This window comes from Protopterus annectens, chromosome 6.part1 (assembly GCF_019279795.1).
Source record: "Protopterus annectens isolate FY-2018-M chromosome 6.part1, PAN1.0, whole genome shotgun sequence".
NCBI lineage: Eukaryota > Metazoa > Chordata > Ceratodontiformes > Protopteridae > Protopterus > Protopterus annectens.
Window position 1 is genome coordinate 35,638,830 of NC_056738.1, and position 16,878 is coordinate 35,655,707.

Consider the following 16,878-nt stretch of genomic DNA (forward strand, 5'->3'; position numbering starts at 1 on the left):
GCTAAGTCATTTGGGCATTCAGTGACTGCTCCTGGCTTGCAAGCATCTGCAGACTTAGTCAGCCAGAGCCATTTGATATTGCCATTCACTTCAGAAGAATATATGCCAAACAGGAGAGGTCCCAACACAGGGGGGACTCCGCTGGTGACTGGTGTCTTTATGGAGGTAACTTCCTGTAGTTTGATTTCCTGAATCCTATCTGAGAACCAGTTGGCAACCCAGCGGTTGACATAGGGGTTTATTCCCATTTATTTAGCTTTTCTACTATGCCTGAGTGGGGAATTGTGTCAAAAGTTTTGGCCATGTTGAGGCATGCAATGTGTATCATTTTGCTTTCTTCCATTTCTTTGGTGATCTTTTAAAAAATCCACCAGTGTGAGTAAGTATGACCTGCCGTTGACGAATCCAAATTGAGAAGGTTCCAGTGCGTGGAGGTCTTGATTGATTAGTTCCATGAGAAGTCTTTCCATGGCTTTGCATATGAGGTTGGTCAGACTTGTGAGTCTGTAATTGCCTGGGTCTGTGAAATGTCCTCCCTCATGCAGGGGGATGACTGTAGCTGTTCTCTGTTTGTTTAGTGCAGAAGCTGTATAGAGGCTGAGATTGAACAGCGTTGTTAGGGGTTTAGCTAAATCCCTCTTCATGCTATTAAATAAGCATCAAGGGATATTGTCAGGACCCATCAAAACATTATTTTTAGCTTTTGATAGCACTTCTAGGGCTTGGTCTTGTGTGATAGCTGGAGGCGAGCTAGTTACAGGTATATCTTGAGGGATGGACAAAAGGGAGAGAGGGATAAAGTTAGTGCTAAATTTATCATCCCTAAGTTCTCTATATCTTCAGCCTCAGTGTTAGTAATATTATTCACAATCAGCTCAATGCATTGCACTGTTTTGCTTCTGATATTAAGAACATAACAAGGAAATGCCTTGTGCTTGTCTTTGGCTTGAACAGCTATTTTAACCTTAAACTTGGCTTTGGTGGATTTTATTAAGATATAGGCTTATAATCGTTAACTAAAGTTGTTGTTCCACCTTTGGGTATAGGTATGAAGAAGGCTGTTAGCCAAGTGTAGATCATTTAATTTAGTGGGACAGCAATAGAATAGGATGCCATATTAATATACATTTTGGAAATATCTAGTCAGAGCCATCTGCGCCTCTGCCTTTGGTTGTAGGCAAGAGCTTTTTTCATATAAGATTTGAGGGAGTGTAGATGCCAGTATGAGATCTGGGAATTGAGGGGTGGGGAGAGGGGATGAAGTTAGAGCTAAATTTATTTACTAGTAGAGTGGCTGCATCCCCTGGGTCCAAGTATCTGATATAAATTGCTATTAGGTTTGCACAGTGCTGGGCATTGTTTCTAAGATTTCTAACATAGTTAGAGAATGCTTTGTGGTTGTCCTTTGCCTGGGTGGCAGTATTTATGTCATATCTGTCCTTGATTGATTTGATCAGGATATAGAGTTCCTTGTTAAGTTTAGCAGGAGCTTTTTGCATCTTGAGAGTTGCATTTATTTTTATTTGCAATGAGTTTATTTATCTTTTTTACAGAGCCTGTTTATATTTGAGTTCCACAATAGGAGTTTAGTCCTGAATTTATTGTTAGATCATCTTCACAGGGGGAGAGATGCATCTATGCAACTATTCACATGTGAGTAGAATTTGGCAATAAAGGCTTCTAGCTAAGAAATGGGATCATCAAGTTGGAATGGGATGTTGAATATAGTCAGCTCATCACTCAGTCTCTGTTGGTTAGCCCTGGCATAATCTCTTAGTACCGAGGTATTGGAAGATGCTTCTGGCTTTAGTCTTTAGGTGAATGTTCATGATTTCTGATCTGATTTGACACGGATGGCGTTTTAATTTGTAGGGAGCAGAGCTGTATCATATTGGTGATGACCAAGTCCAGGATTTTTTTACCCCTATTTCACAGAGTTTGTATTGATAAAGTGGGTTGGTCTAATGATTATAAGGTGTTTGCATCACAGACAGGAGGTACAGGGTTTGATTCTCACTAAGAGAAATTATCTAGGCTTAAAATGGTTCACAAGGGCAGCTAGCCTAGTACTTACCTATGGACCTTTGAGCCTATCTGCTTAAGTCAGGAAATCTCTGTGTATACATGTTAGAGGATGTATATGCCTCCTTGTTAATGGAGGGGTAAATGAAGTCTGCCAGGAAAATGCATAAGGGCTCTCCCTGACTTGATGGACCCTGATAGGCTGCCCCCAAGTCAAATGCAGTTGCACCTAAAAAGATGAAACTCAAGAACATGCCTCAGCATACAATTTCTGAATTTGTTGTTGCCTTAAGCTGGCCTGAAGGCAACTTGCCTTTTCCCTATCACCCTCTGGTGTGAGCCCATAGCTCTTTATGGTACAGGGGTCAGATACATCCTCTGGAGTTGTTCCAGTACCTTTTAGGTTAGGGGAGAACCAAACAGTTTAAGTGCAGGAGAGGTCTGGGAGAAGAGATCCCTTGATTGACATAACACTGTCACCAGATATTTTGTCCTCTAGTGTAGTTCATAGTAGAAACAGAAGCTTCACCATACAGCAGGCAACCACGTTCCTACCATGTGTAGAGCTGGTGGAGTTTCTTTAGCTAAGAGCGTTTTACAGTCAGCAGATCTTGGAGGCTATGCTTCTGTTCAGATTGACTATGGAGCTACCTTTTCCAGAGATCATTCTAACACTGTTGATTTTAATGGGAACTCTGATGCAGACAGTAGTGAACACTCTTAGTCCATCCAGTCTGATTCTTTGGAAGGTGAACAGGTTCAAAAGCCCAAGCAAGTGCTTACCTTTCCACAGATGCTAGGAAGGTTTAGAGATGTGATCTTATTGAGGATATGATTCCAAATGATTTGGCTGTTCCTTCTCTGATGTCCTTCAAGGATGCATCTGCAGTCCTTACAAATGGTAGTCTCTCGTCGCCAGGTCAGGCAGCCCTTGATTCAAAGTCCTGGTCTGGCTTCTGTGGCTTCTTCTGGTGTGGACGCCATACATAGCTGCAGTTTTTCGGCATAAAGTATAAAGGCCCGAGCCCATTTTCATTTCCTGCGTCTTTGGCGCGGCGTGCTGTTAGTTGTTCGCGTCGGCCAGCCGGTCAGAACCAGAGATTACTACCACCTTACTACTAAGACTTTTAAAAAGCTAAACTGCTAGACCACCGTGCTGCTCTTCAACTTATCTCAGCCGATGTCAGAAAACTTAAATACTTGAAACAAACACCTCATAAAACCTGATCCTCAATTCCACTTTTACTTACTGCTACCCCTTGGCAGCTTGTCTAGCCTGTGCAGCTTTTTAACTCTCCAACTGACTTATTTTAACTGACGGGGGTCGGAATTTGCAGAAGCTCTGCTTTGATTTTACAGTTCATGCCGACTGATTTTTGGTCCAAATTACCAAAAACCAAAGGAAAAAAACAAGGAACAGGACTGACGGGAGCCGGACGCGCCGAAAAAAAGGTTTAAGTTAACCGACGAGTCGGGCTGTCGGTTTGCATGAGAAAGCAGTTCAGCGAAAATTCCCCAGCCACGAACACTCTTTCTAGCCTGGTCTCTTTCTAGCCGGTCTCCAACCTCTCTACTCGGTTTCAGGAAATCATTTTTCATTCCCTTCTGATATTTCAACCCTGCACGTGGAGAGACTGCTAGCTCTGCAGCTGCTTGTTAGGGCTGCTTTGCCCAAAGCTAGTAAAGCAGCTAGCCAAAAAACTAAGCCTGTCAAACCCCCTCTCAAAGCCAACAGCACCAGCACCCACATAGTCTCTATTTTCCAGATCCCATTTCTTTATTCTAATTTTGGGATTACAGACCCTCCTGAGCTCCTTATTCCCCTTGGCACTTTCTGCTTGATGAGAGGTCCATTCCCTCAGCCAGCCTCACCTGAGGAATTTTTTTGGGAAAGGAAACCTTGCATGCGGAACAACTTCAGTGGCAGGGGGCATTTCTCAGACTCCAGAAAAAGGTTTAAAACTTTTCTTAGAACCTTGCTCCTGGCCCCTAGCCCTATACTCTTCAGTTAGGTCTGTTAGTTCTTGAGCATTTAATGATGCTTGCACTGCTGCTTTTGCATTACCTCCCGCCCCTGCTAAGCCCCCCTGGTTCTAGCAAAATTACATCCCACAGGGTCCCGACACTCATCACCATTTATACAAGGCTCCTTTTGGTCTCCAGACCAAGCTAAAGCAACTCTAAAAGGCACTGCCCCTAATCCCATTGCTGTTAACACAGAACAAGAGGGCACTGGCTGTACTTTACCTACCTTAGAAGATGGCTATGAACTGCATGTAAAACCCCTTTGGCAAATGAAACAGTTCCTTAAAAAAATATGAGGAAATGGAAGGTTACTGCAGTCTTGCAGCTCTCTCCTTTGTCCGCTGACCCAGCTGCAGTTTCTCCAGCTGACAACTCTAGCAAGAGAGCCTTGGCTTCTTCTAATCCCTCACCACCATATAAAACTGGCAAGTAGTTAGAATCTCAGGGAAAATACTTGGCTCGGTCTATTAATTTTGTCTTTAGAGTTTTAGATTATCAGGACTTCATATATAGATTTATTGTACAATATTCTTACAATTTAGATGATTTTGCTGTATATTTGCCTGCTGAACAGAAATGTTATATGAATGAGATTGTTTCTAATGTGACTCGGGTCAAGTTTCAAAACATGCTTTGAAGAGTGTCTTGGAAGGTGTTGAGACTAGTTCTAGAAATGCAGCTGCTTCTGTTGTATTGAGTAGGTTTTTCTAGTTACATAACCAGGGTTTTTTTGAGGATTTAAAAATGAGATTTTTGAATGCTCCTCTGAATTTGCATTTTATCCTTGTGCTACCCTGTCACAAAAAGTCAGAGGAGGGAATACTGAGCTCTGAAAAGCTGCCAGTGTCGGCATTTGTGTGGACAAATAACACATATGCCACAGAGGCAGTGTGAAGTTTGGGCCTCTACAGTTACAGGTAAGTAGGACTTGTGCAACTATACTTTCTGACACACTGTTTTTTTTTATTGTGGCAGTGTGAAATATATTACAGTTTTCAGAAGTTTCAGATGCTGCTGTCTGGTGGCGACAGTTTGTGATGCAGTGTGAGAATAGAACATAACCATTCTAAAAATGTATAACAGTAGCTCTGATGTCTGCTCCTCCTGACTTCAACCTTCATGTTATCGGATCAAACTCTGATCCGACACCAACCATTTCCTTCAGACTTTGAGCTTGCCAGACTGTACCTTCCTTACCCATAACCCTCACTCCTCAACCTACTCCTCAGATCTAGTTCGCTGCCATTCCTGTCAACAGCTCAATCTTGGCTCGTGTTGGTGTATTCTTTTGTAAACCTTATTTAGTGCTTTTTGTGATGGATTTTTGCATCCCCTTACCAGAAAGAGCTAAGTGCCTCTTTCTCAGAAGGCTACAGCAGTCTTCTCCTTCAGAGGGTTCCTCCTGAGGATGGTGGGGGGAAACATAATGGACACCACCCGTGGGAAAGGGGTGGTCTGCAGAATCAGAGTTTCTATGAGGCATTCTGCACAGGGTCCTTTCAACTACCCTGAAGGGTGTCCTACTCTGGAGGCAGTTGGGAGTTGCTTGGCCTTTCACCCAAAAGCTTGAGAAGCCATCACCTCAGATGTATGGATGTTAGCAGTCTTATCCAGAGGCTCCTTTTTAGAGTTTCCAAACTTTCTTCACAATTGTCTCCCAGACATTCCACCCCCTCAGGGACTCCATGCAGGAGCAGTGATTCACAAGCTGCTCTCAAACCGAGTCATCCAAGAGGTCCTAGCAAACTAGCAAGAATCCAGGGTCTATTCCAGATTCTTTTAGGTACCAAAGAAAAACAAGGACCTTAGTCCCATTTTGGATTTAAACAAAATGAATCAGTTTATGAAAAAGACCAAATTGCAGATGGTCACAGTACAGTCCACCTTGCCTCTTCTGAGGAAGGATGATTGGATGTGGTCGACAAACCTCAAGGACGCCTACCATCATATCAAGATAGAAAGGCACTCCACGAGGTTTCTACACTTCTGGCTAGGGGCCAGTCACTGCTTGTTCAGGGCCCTGTCATTTTGTTCTCACCACAGCCCCCCAGGTGCTCACCAAGTGAATGGCTGTCATTGCAGCCTGGCTCCAGCTGCAGGGGTTCCAGGTTTTCCCTTACCTGGAAGATTGGCTTCTTACCCCCCCTCAGAAGAGCATTGTTGATGACAGCCAGGGTACTTTACTCTAACTGTGCGACCACTAAGGCATTACAGTCAAATACCCAAAATCAAGCCTACAGCCTGTTCAGGTATTAGAGTGCATAGGTTGTCATCATTTGGATACAGTCAAAATGCCAGACTTCTGAGTTTTAGAGTGATCACCCTTCATTCTCAGGTCTTGTTGGTGCTTGTGACCCTGAAGCCCCCAGCTCACGCAATTATGAAACTTTTAGGTCATATGGTAGCATCCATAGGGTTGGTTCCTTTAGCCAGATATTATATGAGGGTTCTGCAATGCACTGTTTCAGTACAGTGGTCTTTCCTATCCCATCCAGTTAATTTTCCCATACGTCTGATGAAGATGTGTCATGATCAAATTCATTGGTGATTGCAGTCTCGTTTAGTAACCAACTGAAGACTATTTGTTCTTCCAGCTCCCTCAGCCACAGCCACCACAGATGCCTCCCTCCTGCGGTGGAAGTTGGGGGGAATTTCAGTGGGAGGATAGTTCAAGGGTCCTGGCCTTTTGTGGAGGCCAACATTCACATCAGTTTTCTGGATATGAGGGTGGTCCTCGTTATGTTACAGTCTTTTCAGAATGCCCTTCCCAGAGGTGTGTTTCTAGTACAGACAGACAGTATATCTGTTGTCTGGTATCTCAACAAGTGGGGGGGGGGCATGTTTGTACCCTCCTTGCTGAGAGGCCAAGAGTGGTCCTATATCCGAGGGTTGCTGTTTGGATTTTTCAGCACTAGGGCACTCCATGTTGTGACCTATTTGCCTCCCCAGCCATCACTAAGTGCAACAGCTATTACAATTACTTCCCCCTTTGGGACAGTCACCCAGGGATGCTGTGGAGTTTGCTTGGCCCCTGGGACTTCTTTACGCGTATCCTCCAGTCCTTTTGATGGTAAAACTCCCGCAGAAGGTATCCCACTGCAGAGAAATTGTGATCCTCATAGCACCTTTCTGGCCTTGTCAGGTGTGGTTTTCCTTCCTTTGGCCTCTGCTGAAGTAGCTGCTTGGGTACTGGATCCCATTCCGGATCTCATTTGTTATCCAGTTAGTCTAGATCCCCCCAATCTTCTGTCTCTCCAGTGAACCGCATGGTTTCTCCAGTTCCCTTAATGGCCAGAAATCCCAAGCTTTCACAGGCTGTAGCACATCTTGTCTTCATCTTAGAAACAGTCTACTAGAAAAGTGTATTCTAGTAAATGGAGATGTTTTGTTTTTTGTGTGGCATCTCATGGACTCCACCCTTTCTCCACTCCATTACATTCTGTTTTGGAATTTCTTGCTGAGTTGTTTCAGTCAGGTTCCAGTTTTTCGACTGTTAAGGTGCAATTGGCATGGATAATTTTCCTGTCTTTCCTCAAGATTTCCAAGGCATTCCTCAGTGCTAACTCTTGATTCCATCCCCCAGTTTGAGAACTGGTTCCTCCCCAGGATTTGCCTTTTGTTTTGTAGGTCCTTGCAGGCTCGACATTTGAACTTTAAGCTTCTTCTGCCTTGAAGCACTTGTCTTGGAATTACTTGTTTTTGGTGGCTGTTACTTCACCAAGGAGGGTTTCAGAGTTGCAAGCTCTTAATTCTTCTTCTCCTTATATGGTGTTCCACTAAGACAGGGTATCTCTTTGTATGAACCCTTCTTTTTTGCCCAGGTAGCTTCTGAGAATAAAGTTAATAGTTCTCTTCATCTCCCTGTGTTTTCTCAATTTCTTCAGTAAAGTTGAATACCTTTTGCTTTGTTTGGACATGCATGTACAGTCGAGATTTTATTTGGACTGTACCAAAGCCTTTAGAAAATTCATTCAATTATTTGTCTTTTTTCAAAATCCAAACTGGGCTCACAAGTGTCTAAAGTGATTTTATCCAAGTGGCTCTCTGATTGTATCTTGTTTGCATATTCTTTGAAAGGTAAGACCCTTCCACACAAGCCTAAGGGTCATTCTACCAGGGTTATGACTACTTCTGCAGCTTTCTTTTCTAGAGTATCAAAGGATGAAGTTTGTGCCGCTATTACTTGGATGGGTCATTGTACTTTTGTGTTACATTATAAGCTGGATATTCAATTAATATCCAGGGCTTCATTTGGCTCCATTCTGTTGCAGAATATTCTTCCTTAGTTCTCCCTGAGGAAGTTTTGTGGCTGGAGACTGTGTCCCACAAGTTGAAGCCAGATGGAGCAGACATCATTGGATATGAATGTTATGCACTTGCCTTAATGATAGGTCTGTGTTGTCTGTCTATGTCTGGTTCAACCTTACCTCCTTCCTGCCTTTTCCTTTGTTGGTATGGCAAACTTCTCTTTCTGTGACGGCCAGACAGTGGAGGTCATCCATTCCTTTTCTTTGGAATCTGCATCCTCTTTGGTTAGGGAAGTTTAGTGTATGTTGGAGGTGGTTGTCATGGGGCAAACTTGATCTGAGGAGTAGGGTAAGGTGTGGGAGGTTGTGGGTAAGGGAGACGGGGCCTGGTGTGTTCGAAGTCTGAAGGAACTGACTGGTGTCTGTTCTGAATCATATCCGATAACCTACTGTTTTAACCAGGTGGAGAGAGACAACACAAATCTGTTGTTATGGTAAGTATATAACTTTAGTTTATTATGCACTTTTCTAATGTCAGAAAGTGTGTAACACGCACATAATTTTGCTGATTAGAGTAATCAGCATGCTTAATGTACTATTTAAATTTTTTACCAAATCTGATAACCATTTAACATCTGGAACCTGTTGTAGTGATTGTGGTGCAAAAGACTAAGGTCACTAAAAATGAATTGCTTGAAAGGATTTATTTTACAGTATGATGTATTGATCCAAAAGTTTAGTGTATTAGTAAAATGTGTGTGGCTCTTTTTAAGTTTCTGCACATTTTATGCCAAAAGTTTTTCTTCTTTTGCATGGATTCTGTTTATAAAAAAACATTTAATTTACTCAAGCTTCATTATATTGAGAAGTAATTTTTACCTCTTACATGCAGGGTACGTTGTGTGGTGGGGTTGAACAGTTTGACTGCTGTTTGAGGAGAAGCATCTACAAGAACAAATTTGAAATGACATATGTTGGACCAAGTCAGGTAAGATTCTGCCACTTAAGCTCCTTAAGTAGTATTTAAAAGGAAAGTACAAATTATTGGATAAAATGGCTGTTTGCTAATGTGGTGAAATGCAGAAACTCCACTGTGATCTTTCAAGGAAAGAAAATCTCTGTATCTTTGAGTCTTGAGTTCATGATGTTCCTGCTGGAGTAGCTGATGTAACAAATAGGACTTTTGTGCAGTTTGTAGGCTCTGTTAGCATACAAAATTTTCCGAAGGTTATAAACTATATGTAGAACTCCACTAATACGTTGTTCTAGAAGAACATGCCAATTCTTTCCTATCATAGAAGCTTTTCATTATGTACTGGATGACCCCTGGCTGCTTTGAGAATTAACATATTTTAGCAAAATATTTTGTTTCAGACATCCGTATTTGTTAACCTTCTGGATTGTCTTACTTCTCTTTCCCTTTTTGTCTCTTGGAGGAAAAATAACTGCCACGTTAATATCTTTAAAATTGGTCATTGCCTGATATGGACCTTCACCCTTAAATATTGACTAAGAAAGTGCTTCTGGACAAGCATATCTCCTTGCAGCGAAAAGTTTTAATTTGTTTCATTGCCTACCATGGGATCCATTGGTGTTCTATCTGCAGGAGGTTTAACATTGTCTCACAAAACCACTGCAGAATGGCTCATCAGTTATGTTACAGAAATTAAAGAGTGATAAGCAGTGTCTCCCTGCCTCATGTTGTAGATTTTCCAAACATGTTTCAGAGACTTCATACATGTATTGAGATAAATTAGGAAAATGGTGTGAGAGGTATCACAACCAACTTGCATTTTGGGCTGAAAGTTCTGAAAAAGTAGTAAAATTGAACAGAAGGCAGAATTGATTTCCATATGTATTGCTGTGGAGTTTTTCCCAACTTTTAAGAACAAGAATTTTAAGCTTGCAGCATATGAACCATATGTGGGCTACAGACTTACCTAACATGGCTTCCATGATTACCATCTTTATACTGTTTAGGGTTATGGGATTAGCTGCATGTACTGCATACCTGGTTTGAATAAAGCAGGTAGCCAGAGAATGACTGAATTATTAGAACACTCCTTCTAGCATAATAACAGGACAAGTTCTGTTGTCTTTTCTCGGGTTTCTGATTCTAACTCTGATGAGGGTGTTTCTTTTTATAGTCCATTAGTAGTATTTTCTTTTTCTTAAACAATATCCATAGTGAATCAGTTGTTTCAGTGGAAACATAATGGTATCCACTGTCTTTAAATAAATATGATTTATTTCACATGAAATGTCCTGAATCTACTCTAGATGTTCTTCGTGTTTCACTGTTGCAGTCATTTCATTTGGGTAATCTGCTGGCAGGTTGCCCTCAGTCGGCCTGAATAACAAAGTCTTGGGTCATGCGTCGGTTGCTGTCACCTCTTCTATGACGTCAGGTCGTCAGGGATATAAAACATGCAGCCGATGCCATTTTATTCAGTCTTTCTTGCCGCGCTCTGCCCGGAGCAGAAGCAGTTCGCAAGTGCCGGTCGGCCGACTCCTGAAATTTTCGCATTCCAGTTTCAGAACCAAAGTCTTCAACTAAAGCTAAGTACCCAATTGGAGAAACTTTTTCTTGCTCCTTACCGATGTCAGTAAAAGTTAATAATTGCATTACTTGTGGGAAGCAAATACCTCATAAGGATTTTCATTTGTACTGTATTCCTTGCCTAGGCCCAGATCATAATGTGCCTTGCTGTCGGTTTTGTGCTATATTTAACCAACACACTATTAAGCGTCGGTATATTTTTAATTCAAAATATTTTGGATCCAGATTTAATTACCCTGAAATGTCGTCGGTTAGCAATCCAACTACTGGAGTTCACAAAAAACGCAAAGAAAAAGACAGAGACAGACCATCGAGGTCCAAAACCAATGACGAAGCTTCTCCTAAGCCAGTTGCCAGTTCACTGGTACTCAGTGAGGCGCTTTCGCAGCCCCTGATACCCGCTACTTTTGAGTTGCAGGCCTCTACCGAGACCCATGCGGAGTCCGGTATGTCACGAGATTCTCAGAGTATTGAACCCATGGATGTCTCTCCCTTGGATGGGTCTGGAGCCGCTGAGCAGGCACCGGCTTCTGAGGGTGTTTTCAGGCCTCAACATTTTTATAAAAAACCGACGCGAGCTTCAAAAACAAGATCAAAAACATCTTCTAAGTCTAAAAAACTGACGCATGAGCCACGTGCTCAGGCCCCTATGCCTAAAAAACAGATGATCAAAATGGCTGAGGACTTAATTACCTTGATCAGGGGTTCCCAACCCCCCCCCCTGCTAAGAGGCCTAGGCAAGACACTGATTATGAATCTTCAGATCAGGTTTCCATTTCTTCTGATTCGTCTTCTGATCAGGAATTTTCTATTCCACCCTGTGAGGATTCTGATGCAGAAGAATCCATCCCATTTGCATCTCCTCCTAAGGATTATTCTTTTGGAGAAACCTTGCATACTTTAAGGGAACATTTTCATTGGGATAGTCAGGATTTCTCTGAATCAAAAAAGAGGCTTAGGGATTTCCTTCTTCTTCCTCAGCATAGGCCTTTGGCAATGCCTCCTGTATTAGACATTGTTGATGTGTTTTCGGAATCAAACATGGCTCCTGATTCCCTACCTCCGGCTCCTAGTAAGCCAGACAGATATTGCAGGATTCCTGACTCCCACAAATTTCTAATCAGAAATCCTGCTGCTGATCCTGAGACTATCTCACAGGGTCCCAAAGGTGTAAGGGCCTCTACAGCCAAAAATCCTACCCCCTCTGATAGAGATTCCAGGATGCTGGATAGATGGGGAAAGAAGGTTTATACGTCTGCAACTTTGGCAATTAGGGCCTTAAATTGCCAGTTTCATATGCTTAAATATCAACAGAATGTTATGGACTGATTGAAACAGAAAATTATGTTGATTTCTGATTGTGTGGAAAATAAAGAATTACAGGAATTATTGCATGCAGCAGAACAGGTTGGAAAACATACTTTGCAATGTGGTTTTGATTCCTTGGAGGCCTCTTGCAGGGCCGCAGTTACTGGATCTGTGATTAGAAGGCATGCCTGGCTCAAAGATCAAAATCTGCCTGATCAAGTTAAAGCTAAATTGTTGGATGCCCCTTTACAGCATGATACTCTGGTAATAGGGCAGAAGAGGTTTTAAAGAAAATAGAAGACAAAGCTAAATCCATGCAAACTGTAAAAGATTTCTTACAAGTGCAGCCACACAGGTTCAGTAGGCACTGGTTACTAAAAATTGGTCCTTTCCTGTGTCCAACAGAGCCTCTCAAGGCAAATCCAGGTGCACAAAAGGCTCTAGATACCAATCACAGTGTTCTTACAGGCAACGCAATGGGGTGCCTCCACCTCCAAATCTGGAGGAAACAAAGCACAACCCTATAGTAAGCAGTCTCTATGACTTCCCTCTACCTTCACCAAGCACTTATCTTTTGGCAGCCCCCTTGGGGGGAAAATTAGCACTTCATGCTCAAAATTGGCAGTTAATTACCCAGGACAAGTAGGTATTAAACATAGTATCCCAGGTGTACTGATTTCATTTCCATACTTTGCCAATTCCAAACAGTTGGCCAGATCTGCCACAAAATCAATGGGCAGAAGCTCAGAAACAAGTTATGTCCCTCATGGATATGGGGGCTATTCAAACAGTACCAGAACAGGAAAAAGAACAAGGTTTTTATTCAAGACTTTTCCTGGTACCCAGAAAAGACAATGCCTGGCGTCCAATACTGGACTTATCAATTTTGAACACGTTCCTGGATGTTCCAAAATTCAAAATGCTGACTTTACAACAGCTGCTGCCTATGCTGGGCAGGAACACTTGGTTAGTGACTCTAGACTTAAGAGGCATACCTGCATATCCCAGTAAGGGAATCATGCAGAAGATACCTGTGCTTCAAGGCAGGTTTTTTGCATTACCAATTCTCTGCACTGCCCTTTGGCTTATCTACTGCACCCAGGGTCTTTACAAAGTGCCTGGCACCAGTAATTGCATTTTGCAGACAAAGAAGCATACAAATTTATCCTTACCTGGATGACTGTCTTAATCAAGTATAGAACAAGGACATTCTTCTTCAACATCTGGCATTTGTAAAAAGACTTCTAACATGCCTAGGGTACACAGTAAACGAAAAGAAATCCCAACTAGTACCCTCTCAAGTAATTACATTCCTGGGTGCAAGCTTGAATACAACTGCCCAGATGGCTTACCTTACGCCAGACAAACAAAGGCAACTGACAACATACTTCAAACAGATGACAACAAAAACCCAGTTATGTGCAAGACAAGTTCTGCAGGCTTTGGGGTTCATGGCATCCTGCATTCTACTAATTCCATATGCAAGACTGCATATGAGGAAACTTCAGTGGTACCTGAAAAGTTTATGGAGTCAACATTGTCACAGTCTGGAAACAATGATTCCTCTCATTCCATGCTTACAACAGGAGTTTCTTTGGTGGGCAGAGGCATGTCACCAAAACAAGGGACTGTCATTCACTCTACCCCCTGCCACCCAAACCCTAATTATAGACACATCAGACTATGCTTGGGGGGCCCACCTGGCGGGGAGATGCATTCAGGGCATATGGAGCCCAAAACAAATGCATCTGCATATCAACCAGAAAGAGATGCTAGCTGTTCAGAGTGCTCTGACAGCCTTCAAGGACTTACTTCATCCAGGGCAACTACTGATAAAGACAGACAACACCACAGTTATGTGGTACATAAACAAGCAGGGGGGTACACATTCCTACCCCCTTTGCAGACTAGCCATGGCATTGTGGAACACAGCGTTGACTTACCAAGTACATCTTCAAGCTCAGTTCCTGCCAGAAAAACAAAATACTCTGGCAGATGACCTAAGCAGAAATCTTATGGACCCACATGAGTGGAAACTGGATCCACAAATCTTCAGAATGGTAACACAGAAATGGGGGAGCCCAGACATAGATCTATTTGCCTCTCCCCAAAATTATCAACTGGACAAATTCTGCACAAGGACTTATCACAGACAAGCATGGGAAGTGGATGCCCTATCCTTCATTTGGAAAAACCTATCAGTCTATGCCTTTCCCCCTCTACCTCTTCTCTCCAAGGTCTTACTAAAGGTCAGACAGGAAAAACCAAAAATGATCCTGATTGCTCTGGACTGGCCTCGCCAGCACTGGTACCCAATTCTAAGGAATATATCTCAACTCCCTCCTTGGTACTTGCCTCAAATACCTCATCTACTGTCTCAGCAGAACAATCAAATTCTGCACATTCAGTTCCAAACTCTGAGCCTTGCAGCATGGCTAATCATTTAATTATTCAAACAACACCTCTCAGTAAGTCTGTGATGGATGCCATTTTGGAAGCCAGAAGGCCTAGTACTAGAAAATCTTATGCTGATAAATGGAAGCGGTTCTGTGCTTGGAACCGAGCACAAGGAATGGACACAGCAAAACCAAATATCCCTCAGATTTTACAATACTTGACTGAGATGCTTGACAAGGGCCTATCTTTTTCTTCAATAAAATCCATGCCTCTGCCATCTCGCCTCATTACAACACAGAGACTCTCCTCTTTTCTCATCCTCTGCTAAAACAGTATCTTAGAGGGGTCAAAATTTAAGGCCGCCCAGATCATCACCAACTCCTGCATGGGACCTCAATTTTGTGCTGGAAAAACTCACCCTGCCTCCTTCTGAACCAGCAGCTACTACGGATATAACATTTTTATCTTGGAAAACAGCTTTCCTCTTGGCAATCACTTCAGCAAGAAGGGTTTCAGAACTACAGGCTCTCATGGCTGTGGAGCCTTTTATTGCATTTTACCCGGACAGGGTGTCCCTCAGGACCAATCCTTCCTTTATGCCTAAGGTGGTATCCAGTGTGGCTCTTAACCAAACAATTCACCTGCCAACATTTTTACCCAAATCCGCAGAGCAAGAGGGAGCGGATCCTGCATTCATTGGACATACACAGACAACTAATATTCTACTTAAACAGGACCAAATCTCTAAGAAAGTCTGAGCAACTACTAGTGGCATTTGCTTTAGGATCAGAAGGGAAGGCTATATCAAAGCAGACTATTTCTAAGTGGATAAGCCACTGCATTCGTTTCTGCTATTTGCACCATGGTAAACCTGTGCCCAAGGGAATCAGGTCACATTCCACCAGGGCTGCCTCTACCTCAGCAACCTTTCTCAGAGGAGTTCCAACCAAAGACATTCTAGAAGCTGCTACTTGGAGCTCTGTTCATACCTTCGCAAAGCATTATCATTTGCCTCTCTTCTCCAAATCCAGGGCAGGCTTTGCCACTGCAGTTCTGCAGGGCTTTATAGCCGCTCCTAATGCTATTTAGTTCCATCCTCCCATCCATAGCTTTGGGCTTCTACCCAAATGTAATGACTGCAACAGTGAAACATGAAGAACATAGTACAGTTGTGTACACTTACCATAAATGTAGATGTTAGAGTGTATTCACTGTTGCAGTCCGGGTTACCCACCTGCCATCCCCCTTTTCTATAACTTCTCTTTCCTTCACTATATTCTAAAGCCTTTGTGGTGTATTTGCTTTTAGATGAAGGTAAAGTTTATGTTGCATTTACATATATTGCTGTTTATTTATATATATATATATATATATATATATATATATATATATATATATATTTATTTATTTATTTTTTGCACCCCATTTGGGGGGCACCTGACGTTTGGGGCAAGAAAAACTGAATAAAATGGCGTTGGCTGCATGTTTTATACTCCTGACGTCATGGAAGAGGAGACAACAACCGAAGCAGGACCCAAGACTTTGTTATTCAGGCCGACTGAGGGCAAAATGCCAGCAGATTACCCAAATGTAATGACTGCAACAGTGAATACACTTGAACATCTACATTTATGGTAAGTGTACACAACTGTACTTTCTTCCTATAATTCCAGCACTGGAAGTTGTTTTTATTGCAGGCTTTAACTTGCCTGATACCCAGCCTGCTGCCTTGAAAAGCATATGGAGTGTATTAAGTTCTTCAGTCTTAAAAGTTTTTATTTTCTAACCCGAGATCTGATCCAACAGTGATTTCCTTGACAAATCTTGCTGCAAAATGTATTGTAAATGCTAACCCCTCTGATATTCCCTGACATAGGAAAGCCTTTGAAATATTTCTTTTCATATACCTTTATCACATTATCACTTAAGACATAGACTCAAAGGACTTCCAAGAATGCTGCACCCTGATCAACAGCCTAACTTCAACACTCATAGTGTGAAAGTAGAAACTGAGAAACAACAGCCAGTGATGTTGTCAGACTGAGCAAAATTCAGTTAACGGCTAGTAGGTACACTGCCTGGATGCCTGCAAAAAAGAAAATAAGAGAGACTGAAAAAAAAGTCAGCTAGAAAAGGTGAAGAGAAACCTGGGGAAGAATCCTACAGCCGTTCAGCAAAATGCAGTTCAAGCTCCAGCTTTAGTGCCAAGCCATGGCTTCCAGTAATCTAGAGGAAGAAATAAGCCAAATGTGCTCAGAGCAGATTAAAATAAAACACTGAAGGAATATATCAACTCAAATAAAAAAAGGCCGGAAAAAG

General features: G+C 42.3%; 1 protein-coding gene across 2 annotated transcripts in view; it reads left to right on the forward strand.

The window, feature by feature from the left end:
• The window catches only part of IFT172 (intraflagellar transport 172), a 3,348,311-nt gene that overhangs the window by 689,958 nt on the left and 2,641,475 nt on the right, over positions 1-16,878 (forward strand). For both annotated transcript variants that reach the window (XM_044075467.1, XM_044075468.1), the window contains exon 10: positions 9,187-9,282. In XM_044075467.1, coding sequence (XP_043931402.1) covers positions 9,187-9,282 — 96 coding nt within the window. The remainder of the gene's footprint in view (positions 1-9,186; positions 9,283-16,878) is intronic.